At 47.6% G+C, this 25,362-nt stretch overlaps 1 protein-coding gene across 1 annotated transcript in view; it reads left to right on the top strand.

Annotated features, from left to right (window-relative positions):
- BFSP1 (beaded filament structural protein 1) overlaps positions 1 to 16,244 on the top strand; it is a 38,193-nt gene extending 21,949 nt beyond the window's left edge. The window contains exons 5-8 of the mRNA XM_007960779.3: positions 1,737 to 1,844; positions 11,310 to 11,530; positions 13,098 to 13,183; positions 15,087 to 16,244. Coding sequence (XP_007958970.3) covers positions 1,737 to 1,844; positions 11,310 to 11,530; positions 13,098 to 13,183; positions 15,087 to 16,042 — 1,371 coding nt within the window. The 3' untranslated portion in view covers positions 16,043 to 16,244. The remainder of the gene's footprint in view (positions 1 to 1,736; positions 1,845 to 11,309; positions 11,531 to 13,097; positions 13,184 to 15,086) is intronic.
- Positions 16,245 to 25,362: the final 9,118 nt, after the last annotated feature.

The following is a 25,362-nucleotide window of genomic DNA, read 5'->3' as shown; positions in this document are numbered from 1 at the left end:
AGGAGCAGCATGCAGACAAGCTGCTGCAGAACCCATGGGCTGGGGTCACCAGCTACCTGAACTTTTTCATCTTAATTATTTTATACAAAGCTAAAGAAATACCCAAATTTGCTTTAGAAGACACTTTTGAACCCTGCAAAGTATCATCTAAGAGACAGGAAAGTTACCTTTTTTGGCATTCATGAGGATAGTCTTGTCCGAATTGCCCACCAACTACCATTTCAGGATCCTGTTGTCCTTAGTAGATGTAACCGAGGTTGCTACTAAGGCCTAAAAAAGCTTTTCCAGAAGTCTTAATTTTCTTTGCCAGAGATCCCTTTCCAGAGATGTTATTTTTATTTTTTCAAACCCACTTTTGTCCTCTAACTCAAAGGTGTTTTACATCCGAGCATACCTTTTGAATTGTATCGTCTATTCCCTTGTAATAAGACCCTTCTAAGTCGTAAGTACACAGACACTGGACTGACTTTGATGTCATCGATCAGCATCACCTGGGCTTGTGAGATGTGCAGAGTGTCCAGCCCAGCCTCAGACCCACTGAGACAGAATCTGCATCTTAGCCAGATCCTCAGGGACTCGTGGGCATGCTCAGGATGGAGAAGTACCAATTGAGAAAGCATCACATCTTTATGAGTCTTAGTTTAGCAATTCTATAGTCAAATTAGACAGTCACTTTCCTGTATGTCTGTGTCACTGCTGCAGCCACTTTGTAAGGTATTTGAAGCAGAGGCTGCCTTCCATGCATGGGCTTGGACACAGAAACCCTCAGTGTAGCCTTGGTGTTTGATTTTGCGTGGCTTCGAGTCAATGTGCTCTGTGTCAGAGTGCATGGCTCTTGAGCAGTCAGGCCTTTGTGAAACAATTTGAATATTTTTGAATAAATGTGGAAAGGCAGCTCAGGAGAGAGGCACCTGCTTGGCAGAGTGTGGAGAGGTTGGAGGATTTCCTTCCAGCCGTTCCCTGGAGCGTCACTTCTCTTTCACCCATTGGGGCTGATGGCTTCTGCTTTGGGCTGCGCTGACATCCGAGCACAGCGTGTGGCTCGTGGCTCCAAACAACCTTCATTTTCTTAGAGTGTGCATTCCAGGTTTTCCTTTTCACAGAAGGGAAAACAGAGGCTTTGAGAGTCAAATGCCTTTTCTAGGGTCTCTTAGTAGGTTCACGGCACAGCCAGGTCTAAGCTCTGGTCTCCTGGTACTTGGTCCCGGTGTTTCACACTCCGAAGGAGGTTCAGACTTTGAAGACAAAGCAAAAGCCATTGATGGCTGCGCTGTGGGCCTGGCTTAGTCTCCTCACGCTACTGTAACAGGACACTATAGACAGGAGGGCTGACAGGCAGACATTTATTTCTCACTGTCCTGGGTGCTGGAAATCCAAGATCAAGGTGCCAGCAGAATTGGTGTCTGGAGAGGGCTCTCTTTCTGGCTTGAAGATGGCTGCCTTCTTGCTTTGTCTCATGTGACAGACAGACAGGGGGCGGGAGTGGGGGCTCTGGTGTCTCTTCTTGTTCTTACAAAGACCCTAATCACATCGTGGGGCCCCCCATCCTCATGACCTCATCTAACCTTAACACCTTCCAAAGGTCCCACCTCCTGAAACCTTCATCTTGGGAGTTAGGACTTCAACACAGAATTCAGGGGGACACGGATATTCCATCCATACGAGGGCCCCACACCTCCTCTGCCCTTTTCCTCTCTGCATGTCCTGTGAATCTGACTCTGGCCTTCTCTGTACAGGAGAAGCTCCTGACGGAGCGGGAGGTGGCCGCCCTGCGGAGTCAGCTGGAGGAGGGCCGGGAGGTGCTCGCCCACCTGCAGGCACAGAGAGTGGAGCTGCAGGCCCAGGTACGCTTGAGTCTACCGCATGCGCATTGGGGCTTCCCACGTGTTTTATGGCGGCGTTACATGCAGCACACGCATGCAGCTTGAGGAGCTGTCACATGCTGAACATATCCTATGTTCCTGGCAGAAACGGGGTTTTCGGAGTGGGTGACCAAGCGCTCTGCTCTTCCCTGGACTGAGGAGTTTTCCAGGACGAGGGAGAGTCCTGAGCCAGTGAACACAGGCGTCACGCTCATTCCTGGCCCCTCAGAGGTGCCCCTTGGGACTCCTTTAAGTCATGCCCTCCCCTCTGAGGCTTAGGCTTAGGCTGCCCCAGTGTCTACATCATGCATTCATTTTGCCCAGGTCAAACTTTGTAAGAATAAGAAGAAACGGACACAGTAGGGATTTTTCTCCTCCACTTGTTCAAATCTGTGCTTCTATTTTTCTTCTCATGGTAACAGTTCTCCTTAGGAATTTGATTACAAAATGGAAAGAGTGGTTGTATCAGTGTTTGCTTCTAGTTAGAAAGGTGTTGGTGGAAAGCTCATATTTTTACCCCCACCCCTTTTGGGTGAAGCTTAATTTGAAAACAAAACAGAAAAGCCCCACGCTGTCCTGTGGCCTGTGCCTTCTTGGCTACTTCCTGGCTCATCTTCCTTGGTTCCTTCCAGTTCTCTCTCTTTCTCGTTACCCTCCAGCAGGGCATTCCGTGGGGACGGCTGGGTTAAAATACTGCACCTTTGTATGGCTCCCTAACCACGTTTCCCAAACCAAAAAGAAAGTTGACATTTGGTTTAACAAGTACACGTGGGGACAAGAGAGCAAAACGTGTAAACATCGGATGCTTCAGAAAGCCCGGACCATTTGGACATTATGTGTTACTCTGTCTCTGCCCTGCCAGGGCCCACAAAATGGGAAAAAATGTGAAGCCACAACTAGACGTTGTGCTTTTTATTGATTTCCAGTGCCCCCATGTCTGCTCAGGATTTCATTTTGGGACCTTGGAGTTCACATCCTAATTCCCATCCCAGCATGCACCACACAAAACTCACAGTGCAGCAGCTCTTAGGGGCTACTGGAAAGCAAACCCGGGTCTGTGGTGGTCCCCTGAGCTGACGATCGCAGCAGGAGAAACCAAGTAAGGCCCTTAAAACTATTCCTTCTTGCTTGAGAAACCCTGGCTCAGGGACCATGTGCGTCATCCTGGTGACTGGGGCGTGTGTGGTTTCTTCTGAGGCTCTGACAGGATAGAATAAGGGTTGTATGTGTTTGTGTATGTGGGGTGTGTGTGTAATATGTGTGGTATGTGTGATATATGTGGGATGCATATGTGAAGTGTGTGGTGTGTGTGTCGTGTGTGTGTGTGTGTGTGTGTGTGCTGTGTATGTGAATAGGGATATGGATACAAGCCCAGTCATGGTCCTAGAGACCAGTGTTTTCCAAACGACTAGTGACAACTCATTTTTGGATGTAAAACGAATTCAGTAGAATTGATTGGCATGTAAAAGGAAGTCAACAAAATGCTAGACTAAAATATAATAAGAAAAACAGAGTGTACAGCAAGCCAAAGGGAGGATTTGTTTTGTGAAGCCCTCGTTTTATCTCTACATCCATATGGATATGTTGAAATACACACACACACATCTATCTGATGTGTATGGCTTGCAATGAGAAATGTGGTTTTTCCTGGGGCGGTGGTGTTAAAGTTGAAAACCACTGCTCTAGAGATACTGAGAAAGATGAAGGACCCCAGCCTAGATGGCACAGGGCGTGGTGGTGCATGCTTGTGGTTCCAGCTACTGAGGAGGCTGAGGTGGGAGAATTGCCTGAGCCTGGGGAGGTTGATGCTGCAGTGAGCTGAGATTGAGCCACTGCACTCCAGCCTGGGTAACAGAGTGAGACTCCGTCTCAAAAAAAAAAAAAAAAAAAAAAAAGAAAAGAAACTAACTATATTAAAACAGTTATCAAAATATTACTGAATCGTTTTATATAAAATGACAGATGTGCTTATGCTCAGTAACAAGCTGTAGCATAGGGCTGATGAAACAGGACTGTGTCCGTTTTCTGTTGCTGTCTTGATGAGTCACCACTAACAGGAGCTTGGAACAGCACCTGTGTCATCGCAGTTGTGTAGGTGGGAAGTCTGGGCGGGTCCTATCGGTTTCTCTGCTCTGGGTCTCAAAAGGTAGAAAGAAGGATGTTGGCCAGCCTGGGCCCTTGTCCGGAGGCTCTTGGGGGAGAATTTGCTTCCAGTCTCATTCAAGTTCTTGGCAGGAGTGAGGACCCTCCTTCTTTTCTGGCTGCTGGCCAGGAGCGGGTGTCAGGGCTGCCCATGCTCCTTGGCTTCAGGTCCCTCCATGTTCAAAGCCGGCAGCGAACTCTGAACCCTCTTCCTGCGTCTCATCTAATTGAGTTGGACTTATGCGTTTCTCTGACTTCTGTTTTTAGGGCTCCTGTGATTGGGGATAATTTTGAATAAACTCCTTTCCTTAAAAAAGGGTAACTGATTAAGAACCTTAATTCTATCTGCAAAGTCCCTTTTTGCCATGTAACGTATTCAAGGGTGTAGCACCAAGGAGAAATGGTCATGGGGGCCAAAATTCTGCCTCCTTAGCTCTGATGAAAACCCAGACGTGGCTGAGGCGCCCAGGAGCTCCTGACTCAGTGGGTCTGGGGAGTTGCCCGGGACGCTGCATGTTCAGGTGTTCTGGGGATGGTGCTGCTGCCGGTCCAGGAGCCACACTGAGAACCACAGGGTAGGGGCGGGTCCCAGGGAGGGGGCGAATGTTCCACCCGGTCCCCCTGTGTCCCAGGCTTGGGCCTCATTTCCAATGTTTGTGGCTGGGTTTTTGCTGGTTTTAAAGGTTTTAGTGGCTTCCTAATGTAGCACCTAAGCTAGAGCTGAAGGAAGATGTTGACCGCACACCTCTGGGCAGGGCCCGCACTGTGGCCGGAACTCGGTGGAGGGCGGGCCGAGGGAGAGCGTCTGGTAGCCCCACGGCCTGGCAGCGGGTTCCGCCTATGGTTAGGGCGTTCGAAGCTTCCCGAACTCTCCACTGCAGGGGTCCTCAGGGTGAGGTCCCTGTCCTAGCAGCGGCGGCACCACCTGGGAACTTGTCAGACATGCAAATTCACAGGCATCCCAGACCATTGACCCAGGAGCTCTGGGGCGGGCCGGTGCGCCTTGTTTTCACAAGCCCTCCGCTTGGCTCTGCGGGCTGGGTCTGGGAGAGGCTGGGCGGAGGATGGGAGAACGGTGCCTGGGCTTGGAGCTGGAAGCCTCTCCTTCAAATAAGTGCACATATACCCCTAAGAGCCCTGGAGGAAGCACTTCGGACAGGTGGAGAGGAAAGGACAGGTAATTCTAGTTCCGTAAATTGCATGGACTGAGAATTTCTGTGACAGGGAAGTAAAGAAAGTCACTTTTTAAAATTGCAAAGTGGGAGCCGCCCATGTCTCATTTCTCATTAAAGTCACTTAACACCATCTAGTGGTTTAGTTTGTGTAAGACAGTGTGTAACGCGTTTCCTTTAAAAAAAAAAAAAAAAAGACCTTGCACCCAAAGTTGTCTGGGGTCCCAAGGACTGAGGTGGGAGCTCGCCCCTCCAGATGGGGCTCGCGTCAGGCTCCTGCCTGTGTCCTGCCCTCAGCAGCTCACAGCCCAGTGGGGAGACAGATACAAACCAGGCAATCTAACGGTCCAGGCAGAAATAGCAGTCACCTGGCTCCAGATAAAGTTCAAGTTGCCACATGGCTCCACCCTTGGAGGAACCGTGGGTCAACCTCTCATCTCTTCGTCTCCTGACCCCTCCTGCAGTTTCTGGGACCTGCCCCTTTGCTCATTCCTTCTCTCCTTTCTGGAAGTCCCCTTCCTTCCTCGGTTCCCAGGACCGGTCCTGCCTCCTCCTGGAAGCCTCTTTCTCCCTCCGAGATGCCCTGGGCGCCCCTCCCCTGCTGGCCTGCGGCCTTCTAGAGGATGGTCCGTGCCTCACTCTCCTTGACCAGGTTGGTGCTGGGTGGCAGTGGATGCCGTGCCACGGTGGCTGTCGTCACAGGCATCTCCCTTCCTGTTGAGCTTCTGAGAGGGGCTCTTACTGGTTTTCCTGAACACCTTTCCTTCTGATGAAAGGTTTGAATTATGGAGCTATAAAAACCATATTGATATAGACAGCAGTCCAGTTTTATAAACCAAGTCATCACTTCACTGGACTCAGCAGAATCCTGTAGAGCATCTGCGACCAGTGCAGGGTTGGAGGGCTCTGGGCCTCATGGTCACGTGGGGGATGGTGGCTGTGGGGGTGCCTAGGGCAGGAGCTCCTCCCACAGTGCTGCAGCAGAGAATCTCCAGCCTTTAAAACATGCGGCCTTCTTCAAACAAACACAAATGCACACTCGAGAAAACATCTCACCCATCCACCCCCTACCACTACCACAAAAATAACAGTCACCACTTCATGAGATATAAAAAGATTACACTCCACTTGTAGGGTAAAAAGATCATAGGTGACTTTTCTGGTCTCTCATTTCCCAGTTTGTGATGCTTTGTGATTCTATTTACAGTTCAAAACTTTGCTAAGTGAAAACCTGCAAGGAGAGGTCTCTGCATGGCTCACACTGACTTTCCCATGTCTTCAGAGAGAACAGGCTGGTGCTGGCCTGTTGCTGTGTGGGAATGGGGAGTTTGCAGAGGCCCTGGAGTGTGTGTGTGTGTGTGTGCATATGTGTGCGTGTGTGTGCATATGTGTGCGTGTGTGTGTGCTTGCACATTGCTTGCCCGCAGCAGGGAGGAGGCTGAGGTGCCGGGTAGGGGTGGCCTGGTTCTGGGAGGTGTTTCAGACGTTGTACAGGTAGATTCGAATCCTGCTGTGGTATTTATGGGCAAGTCACTTTGCCAGTGTGCCTCAGTTTCCTCATCTGTAAAGTGGAAATAATGACAGCCCCTCCCTGATAAGGTGGTTGTGAGGTTGGTGAGTTGGCCCAGCTTAGGACTTACCAGCACCAGCCACTACCCCGGCTCTGGGCTGGGGAACCCACCCCCAAAGGGGACGGTCGCCCCAGAGCTCCTGGGTCAGTGGTCTGGGGTACATTCTCTTCATATGTAATTTTTTCTTTTACTCTTTATTATGGAAGATTTCAAACATCGAAAAGTGACAGATTATAGGTGCTATGGCTCACACCTGTAATCCCAGTACTTTGGGAGGCCAAGGTGGGAGGATCACTTCAGCCCAGAAGTTCAAGACCAGCCTAGGCAACATAGTTAGACCTTGTCTCTACACATTTTTTTTTTTTTTTTTTTAAATTAGCTGGGCATGGTGGCATTCACCTGTGGTCTCAGCTGCTAAGGAGACAGAGGTGTGGGAATCACTTGAGCCCAGGATATCGAGGCTTCAGTGAGCCCTGATGGCAGCACTGTACTCCAGCCTGGGCAATAGAGTGAGACCCTGTCTCAAAAAATAGAAGTGAGAATAGTCTGTCTCCTGAGCCCTCCTGCCCCATCCCCTAACACATGGCCCCTCTATGTTCTCTGCAGCCCCTCACACTTCCCTCACCATGTAATTCCAATGCTGCTTCAAGTTGTGGGCCTCAAAGGGGTCTTTTAAATCCCCATATTCCTTGGAGGTGTTTCCTAGAGTGTGTAAACACTCTGGTGTGGGTGAGATGTGGCTGCACCAGACGTTAGTGTGTGTGACTTGTATTTGCTATGACATGTGACTGTTTGAATCCAGATTTCTTGGGAGGAACAGAAACCGGATCACACTAGCTGAAACAGGAAGGGGACTCTTGTTTTATTCAGAAGTAATTTTAGATTTTTGAAAAGTGGCAAAAACAGCACAGTAGTTTCCAATATATACCCCTCATCCAGCTTCCTCAAAACCACAGGCCGATGATAAAAACCTGGAAATTAACAATGATCCTGTCCTATTAACAGACTGCACTAAAATCTCACCAGTTGTTCCACTCGTGTTTTTTCCTGGTCTAGAGCCTACTCACATTTAGGTGTCATGTCTTGCTTGTCTCCCCCAGACTGGGATGGTCCCCAGTCTTTCTCTGTCTTTCATAACCGTGATGCTTTCGAAGAACCCAGGCCAGTGACTTTGCGGCACATCCCTCCTTTTGGGTTTCCCTGATGTTTTCTCAGGATTAGATGGAAGGTCTGCATTCTTGGCAAGACCTCCATGGAGTGACACTGTGTCCTGAGTATTTCATCTTGTGGATGGGTCCTCATACAGGTGACATTAACTCTGATCTCTCAGTTAAGGTGCTGTCTGCCAGGTTTCTGCACTGGAAAGGTACTTTTTTTTTTTTTTTCCCCGAAGGAGCAGGGTATAAAAGGCAGGGCATGAAATCTGAGAGGAGGTGTGCATCAGGAATTAGGAACCAGGAACTGGGAGCTGAGGCTGCTGCTATCTGTCTCCTTTTCCTCCTCTTCCTTCTCTTGCCACGGCGGCCTAATTTCTGTTTGTCTTTGCCTTTTGGCCTCATTTCTCTTCCTCTCCAAATAATTACCTTTCTCAGCTTTGCCATGCATATGAAAGCTCACCATTCCAGAGCGGCAGCCTCAGACCTGTTCATGTGTCCCTGTAGTCTGGAACCTGCCACCAAACTCTGCGATTTCTGAGATCCCTTTCCAGATTCCTGGGAGAGAAGGCGTGTGACAGGCCAGCCTGGGTCAGGCCCACCCCTGGTCCTGTAACTCGGCACAGGAGAGTGGGGTCACTTTGTTTCTACTCTGCCTGGGGATGGGTGGGGCTGACATCAGACGCAGGGATAATGTGGACTGGACAGACATCTCCCAAAGTGCTTAGCACGTGTACCTTTTCTTCCCTTCCTCCTCCCTCCTGATGCAACAGATCTATGGCTGAACACCTGCTTTTTTTTTTTTTAGACAGAGTCTTGTTCTGTTAACCAGTCTGGAGTGCAGTACAGTGGCACGATCTCGGCTCCCTGCAACCTCCACCTCCCGGGTTCAAGCGATTCTCGTACCTCAGCCTCCTGAGTAGCTGGGATTACAGGCACTGGCCACCACGCCTGGCTAATTTTTGTAGTTTTAGTAGAGATGGGATTTCACCATGTTGACCAGGCTGGTCTTGAACTCCTGACCTCAAGTGATCTGCCCGCCTTGGCCTCCCAAAGTGCTGGGATTACAGGTGTGAGCCGCCACACCCAGCCATCTTGCCAAACACCTTTGAAAGCTACATTTTGACTTAAGGAATTTCATGATCCAAGGGCATAAAGTGTATAAAGTGAAGAATTGGGTTTTGACGGCAATGATCATCTTCCAGGTGTCCAGTAGGTACATTTAGGTCTGGATGTAGGAAATGCCTGTTGTGGACATGCCTGAAGTTGACTATAGATGCATGTCTCACCCCTCGTGACTCAAAGTGTGGCCCGTGGCCCGGCAGCATCAACATCACGTGGGTGCTGGTGAGCAAGGCGGAGTCTCCAGTTCCCCATCCCTGCTGAGCCAGGCTCTTAGCACCCTCAGGTGGCTCCAGTGCACACTGAGTCCAGAAGGGCTGCGCTAGGTAGAAGTGTGGTTTTGTTTGTTTTGTTTTTGAGGACCATGCATGTCAAATTCTTTCCTACTCAAGAATGAGATTGGAAAAGAGTCATGACTACCTCGGTCTCTATTTTATAAACTTTAAACGTTTTTTAAAGCTTCTTGACTCTTGTAATAACACTTAAGCACGAGAGAAAATATTGCAATCAAGAGATGTGGGAAATGTGAGCTGCAGGAGGCTGCGGCTGGGGTAATGTGGCGTCACTGTCTTACCAGAAACACCTCGTTATATGTAGGACTATGCGCCAAAATAATGAGAAAGAGGGTAGTATTGTAAATACATAAACCAGTAACTTAGTTGTTTATTATTATTGTCAAGTATTATGTGTTGTACATAATTGCATGTGCTAGAAGTTTTTTATGCAACTGGCAGCACAGTCTGTTTACGCCGGCGTCCCCACAGACACGTGAGTGAACGTGTGGCTCCATGGCCCTAGGATGGTTGCGGTTGTCACTAGGCGACAGGAATTGTCCAGCTCCATTATACTCTTATGGGACCACCATCTTATATGCAGTCCATTGTTGACTGCAGTACTGTTATGTGGCACACAACTGAGCATTTATGGGTCTTTATGTATTATCACAAGCTCTTACACTGAATATAAAACTATCTCTTTCTATTTTCCTGCCTTAATTTTTATTTGCTCTGATTAATGTATTTCTCTGACATTATTTTATGTGTACACAAATGTGCACACACACACCTTAGGTACCAAAACATAAATGTAACTCTGCCGATCCAAACTCGGCAGAAAATCAAAGCACCGTAGCGACTGAATGAGAACAAGGAAACTTTTCTCCCACTCAGTATTTCAATAAAAGTAGCGTCTTATCTATTCAGTATGCTCTTCTTTTTCCTTATTTTTTGGCTATTGGATTTATACTAATTCATTGAAGTCTGAAGAATGTACTTTATTTGAATTATTATTCCATGGATAGCAGGTTTTTTTGTTTTTTTTTTTTTTTTTTTTTTTTTTTTCCTTTTAGACAGGGTCTCACTCTGTTGCCCAGACTGGAGTGCAGTGGTGTGGTCTTGGCTCACTGCAGCCTCCACCTCTCAGGTTCAAGTGATTCTCCTGCCTCAGCCTCCCAAGTAGCTGAGATTATGGTGTGTGCCACCACACCTGGCTAATTTTTGTATTTTTGGTAGAGACAGGGTTTCACTATGTTGACCAGGTTGGTCTCAAACTCCTGACCTCAAGTGATCTGCTGGCCTCAGCCTCCCAAAGTTCTAGGATTACAGGTGTGAGCCACCTGGCCTAGGTTTCATTTTATTTTACCTACAGGTGTGAGCCACCTGGCCTAGGTTTTGTTTTATTTTCTAGGTTTGTCTTCAGACTGCCTTTGGGGTGGGCCTCCTTATGGGTTCATTGCAGAGGGTGCTGATATTAGTGCAAGAAGGGCTGGGTGCAGTGGCTCATGCCTGTAATTCCAGCACTTTGGGAGGCTGAGGCGGGAGGAGGAAGCCAGGAGTTTGAAACCAGCCTCGGCAATAAAGCGGGACCCTATCTCTACCAGAACAACAACAAAAAAATTTAGCCCAGTGTGTTGGTGCTTGCTCATAGTCACAGCTACTCAGGAGGCTGAGGTGGAAGGATCACTTTAGCCTGGGAGGTGGAGGATGCAGTGAGCCATGACCGCATCCCTGCATTCCAGCCTGGTGACAAAGTGAGATCCTCTATCAAAAAAAAAAAAAAAAAAAAAAAAAAAAAAAAAAAAAAAAAAGTGTAAGGACACAGGAGCTCAGTTTTCACTTTGTTTTTTAGCTTAAGGATTCCAAAGTGATTCATTGCTAATCTGTAATGGGCAGAGAAACACACAAACAAAATAAAACATTCACTGAGTCCAGGTTCCTTTTCCTCGTGAGGTCTGTCTCTTAGGGGGAGAGGGGGATACATTTTCTTACAGTGTGTCCTTGCCTGCAGACAACAACTCTGGAACAAGCTATTAAAAGTGCCCATGAGTGTTATGACGATGAGATTCAGCTTTATAATGAGCAGATTGAGACATTGCGCAAGGAGATTGAGGAGACAGAGCGGGTCCTGGAGAAGTCTTCTTACGACTGCCGGCAGCTGGCGGTCGCCCAGCAAACCCTGAAGAATGAGCTGGACCGGTATCATCGTATCATCGAGATTGAAGGCAACAGGTGAGAGTGTGCCCTCCCCATCCGGGCCACTTATTCCTTGCACAACTCTTTGTTGAGTGTCTATTATGTGCCAGGCACAGTTCTAGGAAAGTGGGCATGTGGCAGGGAAGGAAACACAACAATTCCTGACCCCGTGGGTGCTGGAAAACTAATTGGGGAGACAGAGGATGAAGGTACCGCCAGTGCCGAGGAGGAAGTTCTAGCAGGGAGGAGGGCGGTGGCGATAGGGGTGATGGGAGAATGCTTGCAATTTTAAGTAGGGTGGTCAGAAAAGGCCTCGCTGAGAAGCCAGCGTTTTGCTCATAGGCCTCTGGAGACATAAGTGTCCCAGCAGGTGGGATGCCCAGGAGTATTTAATGAGGTGCTGCAGGTGAGCTACCTGGCACAGAGCCTAGCACTCAAGGGCACTCAGAGGTGGTGGTGGTGCTCCTGCTGCCATCCTCACGATTCTTAGTGCCTTGCTGGGTCAGTCCGTGGCTGTCACCATGTGGCTGTCTGGTCTCCTCCATAATGGAGCAGTGACTCGATCCCTACTCACTTTAAGACAGCTGGGAAATTCTCTCTTTCTCTCCAGCTATGTCCGTGTTCATAGCTACAGTGATTTTCCCGGAGAACAGGCTGGGAATTAATTTGTGATTCTTCACTCCAGCCTTGCTAAATTCCTGGGTTTCAATTGAATGAAAAGAGAAGCCCTCCACAACTGAGGTCCCCACCAGGAGCAGCTCCTCCCTTCGCCCTGGGTGCTCTGTCTTGGCTGTGCGCAGACGAATGCCTGGCAGGAGAAGCAGGATTTTATTTTTCTTTCTCCAGTGCTGTTCAGTGTATCTGGCATGATTCCACATGATATTTATGTCACAGTGAACACTTTATGCACACATCTGCAAGAATAAGTCTAGAATTGGCATTTCAATGACTTCGTAAACATTTTTGTTTTGGGACAGGGCTTCACAGAAAGCTGACTGGATACCTGTTTTATTTATCTATAAGTTCTGATTTTGGTCTAATTTTAAACTGATAGAAATGTTGCAAGAATAGAACAAGGAACTCCTGAATACTCCAAATTCACCAGTTGTTTATATTTTTTTCAATTGCTTTTATCATTTTTCTCTATTTATATATGATGTGTGTGTGTGTGTATATATATATATCTCTTAAGTTGGAGATATCATACCATTTGCCCTGAATACTTCAGCCTGAGTTGGCCACTCTTAATTAAAAAAATCAAAAAGGCAAATCAAAAGGCAAACAAACAAAATGGCAAAAACATCAAAAAGGCACTGTCTCATGGAGAAGTGGCGTTTTTAGGTTATAAGCAATCCCTACTTTATAATTTTTTATAGGTATGTTTCACAGTTTATGACTCTTGAGCTCAAAGAAATGATTATTTCCTTTATGTCCTCATCCAGTGTGTAAATGTGTATATAGCTGTCCGTTTAAAACGGTATCTAATTTGTGAGCAATTTGGTCTAGAGAAAGCTTTTTTTTTTCATTTTTGCTCAACATTAGTGAGAGTCGCTCTTGCCCCTGACCATCTGTTTGGCTTGTTTTTTCTGGTTCCTTCTGACAGGCTGAGCTCTGCCTTCATTGAAACTCCCATTCCCCTGTTCACCCAGAGCCATGGAGTCTCTCTCAGCACTGGATCCGGTGGGAAAGGTAACGCTCCCCAATCCTGGGCCTCTGTTTTTTTCTGTCTTGAAAACAATCAAGCAGCTCTCTTCCTGACTTTAACATTCATGCTTGCTTCAGATCCATCTGGAAATTAAATGCTTTTATGTGAGGGAGGACTCCTTCCTACCCTCTGCCCTCTATGGCTTGCTAAGTGATTGAGCTGAGAAGTTCATAAGGAGAAAAATCGACCGAGGGGCTAGGCTACCTTGGGCATGCCATCCCTAACGTGAGGCATTTATTTTGTGTTTTCATATTTGTTTTATGGTTTGACAGCAATAATTTTTGCAACACAAAGCATTTAATTGGGCGAAAAGTACAACTTAATATTCACTTCTTGCTCCCTCCCCTCGGCAGTAAGTGAACACCAGATCGTATCCCACCGCCTCCCCACATTGAATCAATGGGTTTGTGCCAATGCGTGTAACACGATGTCCAGTGCAGAGTAGCTGCTCAGTCATCGCTCATTCTCCCCTCCCTCAAACCAGGCAGAAACAGCTTGGCTGGTAAATGTGGCATCTGCCTTCAACATTTGGTCTGTGAGACCTCACCTCACATTGAAATCTCCCAGTTCTGAACAAGCCCAGCATTTGGGAAGAAAAGAGAAGGTGATACTATGGATGCTCATGCATATAGGGCCTTGAAATCCTTATTTCCAGACAGCTCAGAGGGCTTTATGGAAGTGGCATTCCAGAGTCAACGTGGTTGGAAGGGGAGTGGCCCTGCAGCCGGATGCCCAGGGCCAGGTCTGCAGGTGCGCAACCCTGCCTGGGGGCTTGCTCTCAGAAGGGTCCTAGCTTGGCTGAATGCTCTGCTAATGCTGTTCTAAATTCTTAATAATTTGGATTAAGGGGTCTTGTGAGTTTTTCTGGCACCGGGCCCTGAGATTCTGTGCAGTCCTGTAAGCACCTCCTCCTCGCATACCAGCTCCCAGCAGTTTTCCTGTGCCCTGTCCCTCTCTGCATCCCCTGTACCTGTGGCTTTGTGACCCACATCTGCTGTTGCCGGCTCACCTGGCTCGCTCTCTCATCAGCCGTGCTTGATGTCGGTGCTTGGTCTGTCTTGTCCTGTGGTTACCAGTGGGAAGGGATGCAGAGGATGACTTTTGGGCTAAAAAAGTTCAAAATTCACTGTGTGGGTGGAGCCGGGAAGCCTCATAAATTATACCGGGTGAGAGTTTTGTGTGTCTTCTCCAACTTTTAGTTTTTCCTTTCAGCTAGTCCGGAAGCAGGAGGGTGGACTTGGGGCAGGGGATTCCTGTCATTTCTGAATTTCATAGCATCGCTTCCTCTCTTGGCCTGGGAGGAAGGGGAGGCTGATCGCAGCTGGGTGGCATTTATTTAGCTTGAGCTAAATATGGAATGAGGTAGATCCACCGTGGACGGGTTCCATTCCCAGACCCAAGGCCATCTGAGCATGTCAGAAGCCCCCAGGTAGCTCTGTCGTTTCTCTTTTGAGGAAGTCAGAGGAGAGAATAACTTTGAGGAATGGGCTTCCATGGATCCAAGTGTCTGCTGCGAGCTCAGTGGGGCTGCAGTGGGAACAGGGGCTAGGGCTCCCACTGAGTGTCAGGACAATGGCCTTGAGTGCCTTGGTAGGTTCTGCCTGATGTGGTGGTGAACTGTGGGTGTCAGAACAGGGAGCACCTTCCCTCTGAAAGCCCAAAGGCATCCAGTGACTTGTCCAGAGTCGCCCAGCTGTACCTCAGCCTGGGCCATGGAGCAGCAAAGCCAAGGCCTTTCTTCCATTGCTTCTGCTCCAGATGAAGGAAGCCCCACCCTAGTACAAAAAGCATTTGTTTCCAAGAGAGTTAGCCTGTTGTCCAACCAGCATGGTTTTTTTCCCTCTCAATAACAATTATACTTGAATTTCTGCCTGTGTGTTTCTCCAGATCTTACCAGGGCTCTGCAGGATATAACAGCAGCAAAACCAAGACAAAAAGGCCTCCCCAAGAATGTTCCAAGGAGAAAGGAGATTATAGCAAAAGACAAAACCAACGGAGCTCTGGAAGATGCACCATTAAAAGGTTTGGAAGACACAAAGCTGGTACAGGTGGTACTTAAAGAGGAAAGTGAATCTAAGTTTGAATCAGAAAGTAAAGAAGTAAGTCCCCTGACACAAGAAGGGGCTCCAGAGGATGTGCCAGACGGAGGGCAGATAAGCAAAAGCTTTGGGAAAGTATACAGGATGGTCAAGGAGAAAGTGAGAAGCCCCAAAGAGCCTGAGACCCCCACTGAGCTCTACACCAAAGAGCGGCACGTGGTGGTCACAGGGGATGCCAATTATGTGGACCCTAGGTTCTGTGTCTCCCCCGTCACAGCTAAAGGTGGGGTGGCTGTTTCCATCGCGGAAGACTCTGTGCTTTATGATGGCCAGTTGGAGCCCTTTCCTGAGTCACCTAAGCCCCCTTTAGAGAATGGGCAGGTGGGTCTGCTGGAGAAAGAAGATGGACAGCCAATTGACCAGCGGCCTACAGACAAGGAGATTGAGCCAGATGGCAAAGAGCTGGAAGTCCCTGAGGAGAAACATGAGGGTGAGGAGCAGGATGAGGGGTTTGGGAGACCCTGTCCGGTGGTCACACCCGGTGCAGAGGAACCGTCTATACCCCAGCCTCCAAAGCCTGTGGCTGATCAGGATGGAGCCGAGGGGCTTGGGACTAGGGGCAGAAGCCTGCCAGAAAAAGGCCCTCCCAGGGCTCTGGCCTATAAGACAGTAGAAGTGGTGGAATCTATCGAGAAGATTTCCACAGAGAGCATTCAGACATATGAAGAAACTGCTGTGATCGTGGAGACCATGATTGGAAAGACAAAGTCAGACAAGAAGAAATCAGGAGAGAAGAGCTCTTAAAATGCCCAGGCTTAATGGGAGAAAATGTCTTTGGGGCCACTGTAGGGGTAATGCTTTGATATTTTAGAGCAAATGATAAAAGGGTGAGGGTTTCTGTTTGGATTAGACCATAGTTGACCCATCTGGCATTGCCAATGAAGCCTTCATTAAAATGTTTTCTTTGCTTGCACATCCTTTGTCTAATTAATAGGGACCTTGGGAATGTAGGTGGGTCAGCTTCATGAGGACAAGGATGCTCTGTTGAATGGCCACCACACCATCCTCATTTAGGAAAGAGACATGCTCTTCATCCTGGTTCATAAGTCTCATTAGAGACTCAGATAGCATCTGAGTCTGGATGCTGGATTTTCTGGATTTCACACAGAAACATGCTGGTTGATGACATCGATTCATCTTCATTCCACTTCAAGCACAAATGCATGCTTATGTGGATGAGTGTTTTCCTAGAGATGAAATTATTAAAGGCATCTCTGTTAGCGTGGATTCCCCCAGAAGCTGATCCCAAAGCAGAGAATGTGAAGTTTCATTGGAATATGAATTTAGGATGCACAAATAGGACAGTGGAGAAGGCAGGGAAGAGAAGTGAACCAATAAGGTGCACGTTACCAAATCAGCTTACACCAGGGGCCACTGAGGAGCTCTGGGAGACGGCGTAGATCACGTGCCTCAGAGTCAGCCTCCCTGAGGGGTGAGGGAGCTGGGGTATTAATACAGTCAGTGGGAGGTGTGCTCTCTGGGGGCCAAGAAAGCTGTCAGGCAAAGATGTCTAGGTGCTGGCATTAGGAAGTCAGGTCTGGAAATACATGGAAGTACTAAGGGTCGAGGGGTCATAGGCAGGGTACCAATGTCATCTGCCACCATATGTGTACCAAATGTACTTGGTATGAGATTCTTAAAATTTTCTCACTCAGAGATTACAATCCCAGGTCAGGTTTCAAGAAGCAAAGTCAAGTGTCACTGTGTAAGTTCCTTGTTTAGAAATGAGTTAATTAGTCCAGCAAGCATTTATTGAACATGTACTATGTGCCTGACAGTGTGCTGTGCCATTAAGGGGCGATTTTTCAGACTTATCAGTGCTCTCAGTTAACATAATATAGCAGTAGCCATGTGAGTGTGCATGTTCTTGCGTGTGCACACACACACGCACACAGGTACTTACTGTGTCACATACTAAAACACAGAAATTACTCAAAACCAGAATCTTTACACAAATTTCTATGTTGCCCTCCAGTATCTATCTTTCTACTCACAGTCCAAAAATACGCCAATTTAAAAAATTCTCCTCCCTGTGTAGCTTCTCCAAAGTACATTAAGTGAACTGAGTAAATGTGTTTAAATTGTTTAAATGGGTTGTAGTATCGGCCTACAAAAAGCATCTGGTAAGACAACTACACATTATTAGAGGAAATTGACAGAGTCACAAATTACATTCTGTTATTTCTTGGTTACAAATAATTGAATACTAAATGGAGTCACCTTTCCTTTCTATTTAAAGCTTTAAACAATCTTGTTCCAAATTCATTTGAGGTTTGGATTTCAAGAAAGAATTAGGCTTTTGTTGTTTTTTCTAAAAGATGAATGGGAAACCCATTCCACTGAGTTTTGAAATATTTATAACTTAAAAGCTTAAGGGAGAATGATGGAAACCATTAGCTGGAGCCCAGGATGTACTGGGCTTTGCGCCTGCGTGTCTATTGTCCTTAGCTTTAACAGTCACTGCAGAGTCTTTCTTTTCCTCCTTGGGTCTTTTTATTTTCTGAACTATGTGTTCAGTTCATATTATTTTAAAAGGCAGGGGGTATTGCTTTGGAAAGAAAGGTCATTTTTATATTATGTTCAATCAGTCAAGAAAAATGGTTTGGGATCTGTTCTGTGCCAGGCATGGTCCTGGTCACTGCAAGACAACAAGGAAGAGTGGGATGTGGACATGGACCTGCTCTCACAGATGTGATAATTCTAGTGGGGGAGGAAGGAAATGCCATGCAAGCAGGTAGCGAAGAGAAAGTCAGAGACTGTACCACGAAGGGACTCAACTAGTGTGACCTGCTAGAATGACGGGGGGTCTTTGGATTGGGTGGTAAGGGAAGACCCTGTGAAGGGGTGACGTGGGACCTGAATGACAACACGGGGCATCACATACAGAGTGGAGAGTAAAGCATTTCAGGCAGAGAGAGCTGCAAGTGTAAAGGCCCTGGGGCAGAAGTGAACTTGGCCTATTCAAGGAGATGCAAAGGGGACTGCAGGGGGACAATGGAAGGAGGTGAGGTGAGGGTGGGAGGCAGGGACCAGGTAAGCACCATTTCCTGGCAGATGCACCTCAGCCTGAAGGTTGAGCCCGTGCTGTGAAATATGGGGCTGGCAGCAGTGCACACGTTGGGGCCTACTTGGGCTCTGGAGGTGCAAGGGTCCCAGGGATGTGACTCACTTGCTCATTTTCTTGACACTCTACTGTCCCAGTCTGGTTCTGTTTTCTCCTGTAGAGCTGCAGAATGGGTTCATTTCTGGGCTTTCTCTCTCTCCAGGGTCTCTGAAACACACACGAAATCTTTGGTTTCGTAAAGAATTTCTTGTTAGTAACGCGGAGTCAGAGCAGGCCTCCTGACAGCATCCATGGCAGGGTCTCCATTTCCTCTTCCCTGAGGCAGCTTCGGGTCTGTTGGGAGCAAGACTCTCTCAGAGCTGCCTGCTCCGTACAGCAGCTGCGTGGTAGCCCCTGTCCCACTCATCTTCCCAGCACTTGAGTCAGGGACCCATCACTGCTGTTGTATCCGCCACCCGGGGTGTCTCGCCAGATCCCCCAACTCTCCCTGTTCCGGTTCGTGACTGCACTCAAGCTTCTCATGGCAGGCACATGTGACTCTGCTTTAGGGTTTCATGTGGCCACAGGCACATGCTTGGTCCATACACTGGGCGGATTGGTTGTCCTGGGGAGTTCATGCTCCCGGGAGCAGCCCTCAATCAAGGGTGGACAGGACCTGGAGGAGCAGGTCTCTCTCTCCCCAGCCCTCTCACTCCGCTGTTAGGGTAACTTTTAGGCATATTCTATGTAGTCTCTTGGAGCTCCCAAGTGAGTTTGAGCCTCAAATGCATATGAAGAAATGCACTTATCAGTGCCTCCGGTATTGGCCTCCTTTTCCTGTCTCACTTTCCTTCTCCTCAATGTATAGATGCTTCCTTTCACATAAATGACTTGCCCTTCACTCCTTGTCTCAGGGTTGTCTTCTGGGAGGACCCAACTTAAGACAGCAGATTAACATCTGCCACTCCCACCTCCCCGTCCCTCAGGCCACAGCCCTGATTTTGTATTGAGTAGCCGCTCCTCCCACACTGGATACAGCCCTAATGTATCAAGATCTTCTGCCTTCCTCTGGCCTCAGGGTGGGCCAGTGACCCAGACCAGCCCAATCAGATTCACCCTCAATGAAATTAGAAATCTGAGTCTAGTGTAGCCCAGGCTGCAAGTGCTGGCACTTGCCCCCTGGCGGGGGTGTTCTGGCAAGGTCACCTGCCAATCCTTGCTGTGTTTCTGGGTCCCCAGCCTTGTTCCAATCACTGTCTTTTTTTTCTGGGATGGTGTTGGCTGGTTCTTCAGGCCGGAGGGCTACGCCGCATGTTTCTGACATACTGCTTACTTGTTTCCATTAGTTAGAGTTGGTTTTCTTTGCTTGTAACCCCAAAGATCCCAAAGATAACTGCTAATTAATAAGGTTTGGTATCAACAGATAAGGAGGTTTGGATTAAGTTGGGTTGCCCCCAAAGCAGACCCTGAGAAAGGTCTTGGGTGCAGGCGGTTTGGTAGGGTGGTGTTGCAGGAAGGGTAGTAAGCTCCTGTCTCTTGCTTCAAACCTGCCCCTCTCTACCCAGTGGTGCTGGGGCTGGGACTCTGCAGTCAGGTCCTGCTTAGCCAGCTGCTCCCTGGGAGGTGCTGTTAGAGGGGAGCTGCGCGAAGACTGAAAGTCTTGAGGAGGGAAAAGGCACTCACTCCCTTTTGTTTGCTTTCTGCTCTTGTCCACACCACCCCAGCAATCCTTCTATGGTCTGAATGTTTATGTCCCCTGCAAATTCATATGTTGAAGCCCTTACCCCAAGGTGAAGGTATTAGGAAGTGGGGCCTTTGGGAGACTAGGTCATAGGGCAGAGCCCTCATGAACCAGATTAGTGCCCTTATGAAAGAGACCCCAGAGACCCCCTCATCCCTTCTAGCATGTGAGTTCAGAGTGAGGAGGTGCCATATATGAATGAGGAAGTGGGCCTTTGCCAGACACTGAACTTGTTGGCACCTTGATCTTGGATCTCCCAGCCTCCAGAACAGTGAGAAATAAATTTGTATTGTTTATAAGGTACCCAGTCTATGACATTCTGTTACAAACGGACTGAGACAGCTTCTTCACCCTGGTAGTGGCAGTTCCTTCCTGTAGCAGCAGCTGAATCCAGTTCTGCAGTTTCCCAGCATTTGCAGGACCAGCCTCATCGCAGTCTCTGCAGAGATACCTGCACTAGCCTGCTGATGCCCCTCCTTGGTCTGGCTCCCAGCACACTCCCACCTCTGAGACTTTCAAGTTGTATTAATTCCAACCTCTCCCCTTAGGTGGTAGCTAGCTGCTTCTTGAAGTTCTGCTGACAAGAAGTGACCCACTAGGCACTTGTATTCCATAACCAGCCCCATACCACCTGCTGGGCTTCTCCCTAAGGCCTGTAAGCGTTGGTTTTATGAGAAAATATCTGCATGGGTTTCTGTGAGAGAGTGCCAGTGGTCCCGAGGGAAACCTTGGCGTGAACCAGCTGCTGGGTGGTTTCTCTAGTCTTTTGCCCTCATGCATCTGCACCCAGGTCAGATGACTGATTTGTATATCGGGACCACTACAGACCTCCACCTGAGTTTCCTCTGGCTTCACTCTGCCAGGTCTAACTCACCATCTTTCAGGTCCTAACATGTGCACTTGTGCTCCACCTCCGGGCACTGTGGGTGGGTGAGGCAGGCTGGGGTGCCACGGATGCTTTAGGATCCTGCCTGGGCCAGGAAGGCATCTTCATTGTCTGAGCTCCCAGCTCCCACAAATGTTGGATTTTTTGGTCCATGTGATACTTGTGTTTGCTTTTTGAATTGACTAGGTAACAATTCATTAGACTAATTGTATGGTGCTTTGTATTAAATTCTCTCTGTTAAAACCACTGGTGTGGTTTCTGTCTCCTGACTGGAGAAGGAGGCGGCATGAGATGGGGAATGGACGTGTCCACGCAGGGAGCATGAATGAGCTGGCCACCACTGTGGGCAGCTGGGGCTCCATCCCACTGAGGACCCTTCAAGAGAGTGGGTAGAATAACTTCAAATTGTCCCAGGCAGGAGGTGAGGAAGCTGAGCTATCCATCCACCAGCTCTCCATCCCATTTCTCCTCAGGAGAGGGTGGCCCCGGGGCACTGATGCCCTAGCAGCTCTGGCCTGCTTCACACGAGGTCTGGCACATCTCTGCAGTTAGGCAGAGAGACAGAATGGCCTTTGCATGCCTGGAAACTGTCTACAGATGACCTTTAGGTGGGTTAAGGAGATAGAGGGCAGAGGTTGGCAAACCTTTTCTGTAAAGGGCCAGATTGTAGGCCACACAGCCTCTGCTGTAACTACAAATCAGCCACAGACAATACAACAGCAAACAAGCACAGTTGTCGCTAACAAAATTGTATTTACAAAAGCAGGCCGCGTGCTGGGTTTGGCTATAGTTTACAGACTCCCTGATACGGAGGAGGCACCAACAGAGTCTGCCGCAAAATTCAGTTAACATCTCAGAAGACACTTCTAACCGGGCGCTGGTACCTGCCTCTTCCTTCCACCTTCATGTTGGGAAATTCCATTTAGTTCTCTCCTTGACTTGAAGCTTATATTATAAGAAAGATCTGGCCGGGCATGGTGGCTCACGCCTGTAGTCCCAGCACTTTGGGAGGCTGAAGCAAGTGGATTACCTGAGGTCAGGAGTTCGACACCAGCCTAGTCAACATGGTGAAACCCCATCTCTACTAAAAATATTTAAAAAATTAGCGAGGCATGGTTGCACATGCCTGTAATCCCAGGGGGAGGCTGAGGCAGGAGAGTCGTTTGAACCTGGGAGGCGGAGGTTGCAGTGAGCTGAGATCATGCCACTGCACTCCAGCCTAGGCGACAGAGCGAGACTTTGTCTCAAAAAACAAACAAACAAAAAACCAAAAAAAATCCCAAAAAATAAACAAAAAAAAATCTTCAAGTTTATCCTAAAATGTTTCTAACATAGATTTGTGGTTAGGACGCTGCTGATGAATGATGTCACCCCAAAACTCACATGGCATTTGGCACATTGATGATTGGTATCTTGATTGGTATAACACCTGACTCCATTTTCTGAGGCATAGATAAAAGCAAGCAAGCAACATAAAAAGCCACGCTGACTTATGTTGTATTCAAACCAACAGAGTTTTTGAGTTGAAACTTATTTTATCAGAAGATACATTCCTGGTCAATGACTCCACTGGGCTGGTGCCCTCACCATACCTGCCCCTTTACCTTCACGCTTGCATCCTTGTGACCAGGAGTTTGCCTGTCACCTGTGGCCCATCAGTGGTCCTGGGACATGGTGTCAGAAAAGAAAAAGATACATTTTAGCTTTTTCCCTCCATCCAGTTTGAGTAGCTCATGGGATGTCATCTTGGATGCAGAGGGACACCTTTGAGGGTTTTGTGAGGTGGCACACCCCGTCTTGGGATGGAGAGGGCAGGTTGGCCCGAAGCCTCTTGGGTGGAAATCAGTAACAGTGACATTAGGCCTAAGGAATTGCCAGTCTCATTTGGCTCTTCTGGCACCTGAAACTCTGTGAGCTGAGATTTCTAGTTGCCTTCCCACCCCATCCCACCCCAAACGATGCATGGGTGAGCATTAAAAATTTGGCAACACAGAATCTTCATCTTTTTAGGCCGAGTGCATTCCTCACCTGAGATCATTCTATTCCCAGGTTCACAAACCCGACTCTCAGTTCTAAGAGAAACATTAAGCCTGGACATTGGCTTGGAGAATTTACCACAGCTTCTCAGGCTTTGATTCCAGGTCCCTTATAAATCTGAAACCAAATTTGATCAGGGTTTTCTGAAGCCAAGGAAAGGGTTCAACTAAATGCACAAGAGACTAATGAAAAAACTCAAGTACTAGCTGATCAATTTACAATGCGAAGAGGGCATGTTGTTTTCTGTAGATCTAGTTGCTTGTATTGTTTATGCTCGTGTTAATATTCTTAGGAAGCTGAATAAGGCATGAAGAGGCTGTGGGTGAGCCTGCAATGCGACCATTGCCAAGTGGTGCTGTTTTAATGCACTCTCTCTGGGGGTGGCTCTGCCAATGCATTGGCCTGTATCCTTCAATAGACTTCAGCTCTTCAGGGACAGGAATTCACCCTTTTGTCAGGCTTCATGTTTCCCTACCCTGAATGCTGCCAGACACTGTCTTCCAGCTTTGGTCACCCTAACTCTCGTTTAGTCTAAGCTCCCATGTGCTAAGTGCCCTCCATCCTCCCACCCTCTTGACTCATTCTTTGGAGACAGAGAACCACCCAGCTGGCCACAACTGAACCCCCTACATTAGCCTAGGAGACATTCGGTCTCTGGCATTTCACACTGCCAGAGTTTTAAGGACCCCTAACTCTCTTCCACAACCACTGTCCTTTATCTTTGCATTTTGCTTTTTAGAAATTACTACCCAATTAGACTCTTTGCATCTAAACACGTTAGCTGTGAGATCACCATTTCCCCTAAGTCAGCACTTCTTTCTCTAACTATAAAATACTATGTGTCCTGAAGGTCTTACACTGTATGGTTTTCATATACTCACTCCAAGCAAATGCGCCGATCACATGAAAACCGTGCATTAACTTAGAAGTGATAGTAATGAAGATGTAGAGTAGTAACTCTATCGGAATTTTTTGTATCATTTTTTAAACTTAATCTTTTGAAAATCAATCTTTAAACCTAAGTGTTGAAAGGGAGTGTCTCAGGATCACAAGATCAAACCTTGGACCTTATATCCGCCAATATCTATTTTCAGTAATAGACTCTGTTTATTTATTTATTTATTTTTGGGACAGTGTCTTGCTCTGTCACCTAGGTTGGAGTGCAGTGGTGTGATCATGGCTCACTGCAGCTTCCACCTCCCAAGCTGAAGCTATCCTCCCACCTCAGCCTCCTGAGTAGCTGGTATACAGGCACATGCCACCATGCCCAGCTAATAAGATTTTAATAATTTAAGTTTTATATCAGAGGACTGAATTATAAATTGTTTTTATAATGAACTTTGATAAATAGTATATTAATATTTTATGAATAATTATTAAGATCTTTTTCTAGAACAGTCTTCAGCCTCACAGGGTAAGGTACAGCCAGTTTGTAATAATGTTCATGGTACCATCCATGAAGAGTGATTGCCATGCTAAATTGGTTCTTAAGAACATGTTTTGGCCTGGTGTGGTGACTCACGCCTGTAATCCCAGCACTTTGGGAGGCCGAGGTGGGTGGATCACGAGGTCAGGAGATCGAGACCATCCTGGCTAACACAGTGAAACCCCGTCTCTACTAAAAACACAAAAAATTAGCTGGGTGTGGTGGCAGGCACCTGTAGTCCCAGCTACTGGGGAGGCTGAGGCAGGAGAATGGCGTGAACCCGGGAGGCAGAGCTTGCAGTGAGCCAAGATCGCACCACTGCACTCCAGCCTGGGTGACAGAGCAAGACTCTGTCTCAAAAAAAAAAAAAAAAAAAAAAAGAACGTGTTTTAAGGGAATGTGAAGCACTCTCTGTGGTAGAAACTCTAATGCTCACCAAATATTCCCTTAGTTGTTGCTTTGCATTTAGCCAGGGCTATTGTCCAATAGTGGTCAGTGGGCAATGGGCAGAAGTGATGCATGTGTCTCCTCAGGCTAAACATCGAGGAGTGGATGAATGTCCTCCTTGGGTTCTCTTCTGCATGTGATTATAGCAGCCTTGTGTTAGGATTACAAACCATAAGGTGAATCAGCCTGGATCCTGAGTCACTGCATGGAGGTCTGTGGCCTTGGGGAGTCACCTGAACCTTCACTGGAATTTGTGTGGATGATAAGTAAACCTTTGTTGTATTAAACCACTGAGATTTTGAGACTGTCTGTTACTACAGCATAACTTAGTCTAGCCTGATTAATATATTTTAGAATAGTGTTTCTAAAAGATTTTTGACCATCACCCACAATGAAAAATGTATTTTACACTGTGATCCAGTACACACACTCAGACACACACACGTGTGCACACACAAATCTGAAACAAATATTTCAGGAAACA

The sequence above is a fragment of the Chlorocebus sabaeus genome, chromosome 2 (genome assembly GCF_047675955.1).
Source record: "Chlorocebus sabaeus isolate Y175 chromosome 2, mChlSab1.0.hap1, whole genome shotgun sequence".
Classification (NCBI taxonomy): Eukaryota; Metazoa; Chordata; class Mammalia; order Primates; family Cercopithecidae; genus Chlorocebus; species Chlorocebus sabaeus.
This window is presented reverse-complemented; position numbering and strand designations above follow the sequence as displayed.